Source organism: Taudactylus pleione, unplaced genomic scaffold (genome assembly GCF_031769625.1).
Source record: "Taudactylus pleione unplaced genomic scaffold, aTauple2 ptg000309l, whole genome shotgun sequence".
Lineage (NCBI taxonomy): Eukaryota > Metazoa > Chordata > Amphibia > Anura > Myobatrachidae > Taudactylus > Taudactylus pleione.
In genome coordinates this window covers 2,957,990-2,965,461 of record NW_028284710.1, presented here as the reverse complement: position 1 = coordinate 2,965,461, position 7,472 = coordinate 2,957,990, and the positions used below count along the sequence as shown (strand labels likewise).

Here is a 7,472-nt window from a genome sequence, read left to right as displayed (position 1 = left end):
TAACTAAAATATATATATATTGCATGATTTACTTACCTGAAGGAGTGTAGAGAAACTGTTGAGGAGCCAGAACCTGAAAGAAAAGATAAGTGATTGGGTATGTAATGTATTGAAATTGTATCCTAATACAATATACACTAACACTATACACCCCAAGTATAATACTGTCATTACATAGTATGGGCTTTCCCAGGTTAGCCTAGATAATTTATATCAAATACAAATCTGGGTGGAGGCACTATTTACTAACTGGTAACGAAGGGATACATTTGGAGGCACTGCTGAGACGAGAGTAATACTCAGTGTAGTCATGGTGGTTATCAATGGGAAGGATATCTTATTGTGGTGTAGGAGAAGAGATGTAGATCCCAAATGTAGCATGGGAATTTGTGGAAATGTAACTGACTCGACTGATGAAGAAGTACTGGAACAAGTACAAAAGTTGTATGGTGTACATCAGCCAAGAGTAATAGATAGATGGAAAGGGAAATATGGAGGGACCTGTGCTCTTTTAGTCTATAACAAAAATTATTTAGAGTCCGAACTTATCCCAGCTATAATAGTTGTAGATCGCATACCCGGTAGAAGGTGGCAAATAGTGTGGCCCGATGATGGTATTGGAAATGGAGAAGAGGCCACAGAAGATAATACTGGAGGAACAGATGAGTTACAGGTTGAGGGAGGGGATAACACTATACAATCAAATAATGAACCTTCCTCTTCAGGAGAAGAAAATTTAGGGTCACAAGTAGAAGCTGTTGTAGATAAAGTTGTGAGCCATTTTGAAAGGTGGCATTACGAAGGTGGATATCGCAGGCTACGGATTTTTTCAGGAATAGTTCTGATACCAGCTGGGGAAGAGACATATGATGCATGGAGAGAGGCCACCATTCAACACCTCGAGGAATGGCAGTGCCCTGAACATATCAAAAAACAAAGAATAGTTGAAAGTTTAAGGGGTCCAGCTATGCGAATAATCCAGGCTACACGTAGATGTAATTCTAATGCTCAAAAAAACACAGTAATTGCACTGCTGGAGCGCTGGAGTGGGTAAAATGATAACAAATAGACAGATAAAAGCAGCTGTATAAGAAGAGGGTAGTCAGTCCTCAAAGATATTAAACAAGAAATAGAGAAAATAACAGCGCTCAACTATAATGAGTACATTTAATCATTTAATAAGGCATACGAGATACCAATATGCATATAGTTAAAAATGTTCAAAAGGGCATAAAATCAGTCCAATCCACCAGTCACATAGATCTCATTAGATGCTAGGAGGCATAGATGATAGTCCATTAGTATTGATCCAGTGGTACTGAGCATGTGCAATTTTAAAGGTCAGTCCAGACTTATAATTACCAAATCCAGTGTCCGCTTAGATTTAGGGGTCCTAATTAGCAGTGCTTGTGGGCTTCCGCAAGAAATGGTCCCCGGGCAGAGGTTTCGGCAGTCCGTTCTGTATAGCTAGATGGCACGTTGCTTTGACCAAGTATCAGCACTCCTGTGGTGGATGGGTATTGTGAAAAAGCAGCCAATCCTGATGCGTTTTGCTGTGTAGTACCCACAGCTTTTTCAAAGGTGGTGACATGGCTGCTGAAAAGACTTTTTATATGGTATATTCAAGATGGCTACTAATTGCCATCTGTTGTTAATTAACAAGCAATTTATAAAAGGAAACTTTCCTGTAACCAAGCATTCACATGAAGAGTATAGTCAGGAGGAGACAGACTTACCTAAATCATATAGTTTCTATACGGAGTCAGACAAACAGTCCGATCATAGCAGTCAATATCGCTATTCTCCCTCCGCAGCGCGGTGTAAACAAACCCCACGTGGAGGATGGGGGAGTAACTAAGGTAACCAATAAACATAGCTGGTCACGTGAGTCCAGTAGCGCTCACGTGACACGACTCAATGTCATGTGACGCACGTTACGTGACAATGTGCTGACGTGTATAATAGAGTCATGTGATATGGGAGGATCAGTGTCACTCCTCTTTCTCATTTCTCCTCCGCCGTACTGTGCATGTAAATTCCACACGGGGGAGGGACAAAGCGATACCCAGGTGACCAGTGACTGTGTAGTGGAACAGAGTAGCGCTCACGTGACAAAACTCATTATCACATGACAAACATAGCGCTACAGTGTACCAACATATTAGACATATAAAAGTTTGTAGAAAAAGAAGAAGGGACACAGCATAAACAGTCTCAAATGTTACATATCAAAGACATAAGGGCCTTCATCTAAAAAAAAACAATAATATAAATTGCCATAATACATAAATAATACAAATAAAACAAATACATAATTAATAAGTATGACTATAAATAAACTAAAATACTAAACCCAATAAGTGTGAGATATTAAGAAATTACTTAATGAGTATTAAATTAAACATTAACAAGAGATGGAATTCAGTTCTAACATTTCGTTTAGACCTCTGGGGTATATATAATCCATCTTAAATATCCAAAACAATTCTTGTTTGCATAAGAGTCTAAAACGATCGCCTCCCCTAGTGGTCAGAGAGATCTTTTCAATACCGATTAATTTCAAAGAGCTTGGATCCCCTTTATGGCATTCTTGAAAGTGTCTAGAGACACTGTGAGATGGAACCTGATTAATTATGTTTCTACGGTGTTCCATAAAATGAATTTTCAGGCAACGGGTTGTTCTGCCCACATATTTTAAATTACACCCGCAAATGAGGACATACACAACATATTTGGAGTTGCAATTTATAAACTCCTTTATGGAGTATATCTCTTCGCTATTAGGTATATTAACATTTTTTGTCCCATTTACTATATAGTCACAGGTGGTACAACGATTACTTCCACATTTAAATCACCCCATTGGCTTGACGGGAAGCCAACTAATACTAGGATTCATTTTTTCACAATTTTTCAAAAAGCTTGGGGCTAACATAATTTTAAGGGATTTATTACGTCTAAAAATGAAATTTGGTTTAGAGGGAATTAGTTCACCCAGAATTTTATCTTGTTTAAGAATATCGTAATTTTTTATTATGATGTTTTTAATCTCTCTTTGTGAATCCGTATATGTTGAAATAAATGCTAATTCTCTTTCTGTAACTCCAATGGTATTCATTTCTTTCTTGTTTGGTTTAAATAGTGTTTCTCTGTCCATGGCAGACACTTCAGAGAAGGCTTTGTTGATGAGATCCTCTGTATATCCTCTCATCCTGAAAGCCTCCATCTTTGAATTTGACTGTAGTTTAAAGCTTTCTAAATCTGAACAATTTCTCTTTAAACGCATAAGTTGACCTTTGGGAATATTACGTTTCCATGTCATTTGATGTGAACTCTTATAATGCAAATATGCATTCGATCCCACTTCTTTTATGAAGTTTCGTATGGTAATCTTATTTTGGTTTATCTCCAGGGAGATATCCAAAAAATTAATACAGTGACGGTGAAAAGTATGGGTGAATTTAAATTATATTCATTCAAATTAAGTTTCGAAACAAATTCTTGTGCTGAAGTGAGGGACCCATCCCAAATAATAAAAAGATCATCAATGTAACAGCCATAGAGGACCAGGCTCGAGCCCAGCCTGCCCCCCCACACGTGGAGGTCCTCTACCTCCCCCATGTAGAGATTGGCGTAGCTGGGCGCGAACCTGGTCCCCATGGCCGTCCCCATAGTCTGTAAATAAAATGTGTCCAAAAAAAGAAAATAATTGTGACGAAAAATGAAAGAAATAGAGTCCAAAATAAAGTTCTCATGACGTTCAGAGAGGTCACCATCTTTTTGAAGATGTCTCTTTATAACATCTACTCCCAATACATGTGGGATATTAGTGTAGAGACTCTGAACATCTAGCGTCATGAATGCGTAAGATTCTTTCCACTCCACTCTCTTAATTAACTGTAAAAAGTGAGTGGTGTCTCTAATATACGATTTAAGTGTTTGGAATCTAGGTTGAAGAAATGAATCAACATAACATGATAGATTAACAGAAAGAGAACCAATACCCGAAATAATAGGACGACCAGGGGGTGAGGTGAGGGATTTGTGAATCTTTGGTAAGTGATAGTATATTGGAATAGTGGGGTGAGGTGAATAAAGAAAATTAAATTCCTCCCTGGAGATAATCTTTTTCTCAAAAGCTTCGTTGAGGAGGGACTGTAGTTCCAACAGAAATTCCCTGGTAGGATTAGATGGAAGTACTGAATAGAAACTTGTGTCACTTAGTTGTCTTAAAGCTTCAGATATATAGTCTGTTCTGTCCTGAACCACAATCCCTCCCCCATTATCGGCCTCCTTTATGACAATCGAAGAGTCTTTCATAAGTCTCTTAAGAGCCATTTTATCCCATTTATTTAAATTAGTTCTTTTTTGTTTGTGTTTACTAGCAACACATAATGTTTTGAAATTATCCAAAGTGGTTTTGTAGAAACACTCTATATTAGGATTTTTGTATTTTATTGGAAAAAATTCAGACCTAAGTTTGAACTTGTTTCTATTAACATCAAAAATCCGTGTTGTATCTCCCGTTTGTGGATATGTATAGTTCGTCAAGCATGTTAACTACTGGAATATCATTAGAATCCAGCACTATGGGAAAAGCATTTCTATTTGTCTTGAGATCTGTTTGTTAGCAAAATATCTTTTTCTGCAAAGATCTCTAATAAATTTATTGAGATCCACAAAAAGATTAAAGATATTTGGTGAGGAAGATGGGGCAAATTTGAGACCTTTATAGAGAAGGGATTTTTCGGCTTCCGTTAGTTTCTTTGAAGATAGATTAAATACACTAGAAGATTTATTTTTTTAAAAACTAGTTTTTAATCTCTTATATGTCTCCTTTTTTCCCCCCCTTCTCCCTCTGAACTTAGATCTCTGTGTCTTTTTGATATTTCTGTGGTCAATTCTCGATTTCTTCCACGATAGTTGCTGTCTCTCTGTTGAAGTGGTTGATCTAAAAAAACTTCTTTAGAGTGTCGATCAATACTATTGGACTATCATCTAAGCCTCCTAGCATCTAATGAGATCTTTGTGACTGGTGGATTGGACTGATTTTATGCCCTCTTGAACATTTTTAACTATATGCATATTGGTAATTCTAATGCTACCTTGATTGATTATTTTTAGGCATTGGATTATTCCTATGGTACCTTGGAAGATGTAGGAGATTTGTTGGCTAGATTAAATTGCACATATCAAGAACCTGGAGAAATGCTAAACAACTATATTTATAGAATTGATAGTATAATTTATAAAATAGTTGAGAAAGAGGGTATGGAAAGAGTTGATGTGGACGAGTGTCGTATGAAACAACTCTTACGTCGAGCTTTGACTACGGACCCTGTGGCCCAGCGGCTAAGATGTAGTATTGATAGAGCCTCCCCTCCTACCTTACATGATCTAATTAAAGATGTCAAATTGGATGAGGTTCAAATTGAAAATAGAGAGAAATCTTTAAAGAAAGTCAAAATAGTATTACCTTCCACTGATACCACCAGCCTAGATAATCGTATAGTCAAATTGATTGAGGAGTAAAATAAGAAACTTGATCAATTAATTGCTTTGCAAACTAATAGTAACAACACTACTAATCTGCCATCTGGGCTAGGTAGGGGAGTAAATCGAAGAGTGGAGTCTAGGCCTCCCATCACATGCTATCGATGTGGACAATTAGGACACCGGTCTTTTGAATGTCCCCAGAATGAAGATTCCTGTAGAAAGTCTAATTACTTTGGAAGGAGGAATAATTCACACTCAGGAAACTCAGAAGGGAGGTCTGTGAGCCCCTCACAGACTCTCAGACAATAAATATAGATGTAATGGGGAGTGTTACGTGGATGGGTACTATACCTGAAGGCATTATGGGACCTGCTCCACTTGTGAAAGCTCTACTTAATCGGTATGACTGTAATGTTCTATTAGATTGTGGGTCTCAAGTATCCATAATCTTTGAAGATTGGTATCATTCCCATCTATCTGATGTACCACATCTACCATTAAGTGGACTTACTATTTGGGGGCTGAGTGAGCAGAAGTATCCCTATCTGGGTTATGTAATCACCCATATCAGTTTTCCCAATTTAGAATTAAAGCCCCCGGAAACAGTCCCCATGATTGAATTAGTATGTCCTAACGCACCAGGGGATAGAGGAGATGTGTCTGTAATAGTAGGAACTAACACTTATTTATTCAAAGCACTGACCCAATGGTGTAATGAGAAAGGTAGTTCTTGCTTACTTGCAAATAATGATCATTCTACAAGGGAGAGTGGAGTTTGTAAAAAAATCTCTTGGCAAAATCAAAACATGGAGCAGGAGGAAAGAGAATATCGCAAGGACACCGGGTTCAAAGAGTTAATTAGACCATGTTTCCAAGGTAGTGATATAGAGGATAGTCAACAGGAATGGTTGGCTAATGAAATTCAACAAAGACAACAAGCTTTTTCATTAGGGAATTGGGATTTAGGCACGGCAACCGACGTAGAACATCACATTAAATTAATGGATAACACCCCTTTCCGAGAACGTTCACGCAGCTTGGCCCCAGCTGACTTTGACGACGTAAGGCAACATTTGCGTATGTTACTGGAAAATCAGGTGATAGCTGATTCAGAGAGTCCCTATGCATCACCTATTGTTGTGGCCAGAAAGAAAACAGGTGAAATAAGATTGTGTATTGATTACCGAACTTTAAACAATCGTACTGTCCCCGATCAATATACGGTGCCTAAAGTGGATGAGGCATTGGATTGTCTACAGGGAAGCAAATGGTTTTCCGTATTAGACCTGTGAAGTGGATATTACCAAATACCAATGAGTGCAGAGGACCGCCAAAAGACTGTTTTTATATGTCCCATTGGGTTTTTTGAGTTTTTGAAAATGCCTCAGGGCATAAAAGGTGCCCCTGCTACCTTTCAACGTACCATGGAAAAAACCATAGGAGACATGTGCTACCAAGAAGTGTTGGTCTATTTAGATGACATTATTGTTTTCGAGAAGACTTTAGAGGAACACAATGCTCGGCTTCTTAAAGTATTAGATCGGTTGAAAACACAAGGACTGAAACTCTCCATTGACAAATGTAAGTTCTGTCAACCCTCGGTGAAGTATCTGGGACATGTAGTAAGTAGAGATGGGATTGCTACTGACCCTGAGAAGGTAAAGGCTGTGGAGCAATGGCCATGTCCTAAAAATCTCAAAGAATTAAGATCCTTTTTGGGGTTTTGCGGTTATTACAGAAAGTTTGTCTCTCATTACTCAACCATTGCAAAACCATTAACGGACCTCACCAAAGGATATCCTCCCAATAATAAAAAAAAACAATAACAATCTCTACTGGCTCTACCCATAATAGCACCATTGGTTATTTCAAACCGCAGGAAACTTTTGGAGAAAGGTGGAGCGAATCATGTGAACGATCTTTCCAACTGTTGAAACAACTTTTAACAGAATCACCCATTTTGGCTTATGCCAATC

General features: G+C 38.0%; 1 protein-coding gene across 1 annotated transcript; it reads left to right on the top strand.

Annotated features, from left to right (window-relative positions):
• Nucleotides 1-310: 310 nt before the first annotated feature.
• LOC148511365 (paraneoplastic antigen Ma1 homolog) lies at nt 311-5,532 on the top strand. Its single transcript, XM_088442294.1, has 2 exons — nt 311-1,021; nt 5,125-5,532. Exons 1-2 carry the CDS (start codon nt 311-313, stop codon nt 5,530-5,532), a joined length of 1,119 nt encoding a protein of 372 aa, XP_088298420.1.
• The last annotated feature ends 1,940 nt before the right edge of the window (nt 5,533-7,472 follow it).

Coding starts and splice junctions, on each gene's coding strand:
- LOC148511365 (XM_088442294.1), top strand. CDS start 311: ATGGTGGTTATCAATGGGAAGGATATCTTATTGTGGTGTAGGAGAAGA. Junction 1,022..5,124: donor CTAATGCTCAAAAAAACACA/GTAATTGCACTG, acceptor GATTATTTTTAG/GCATTGGATTATTCCTATGG.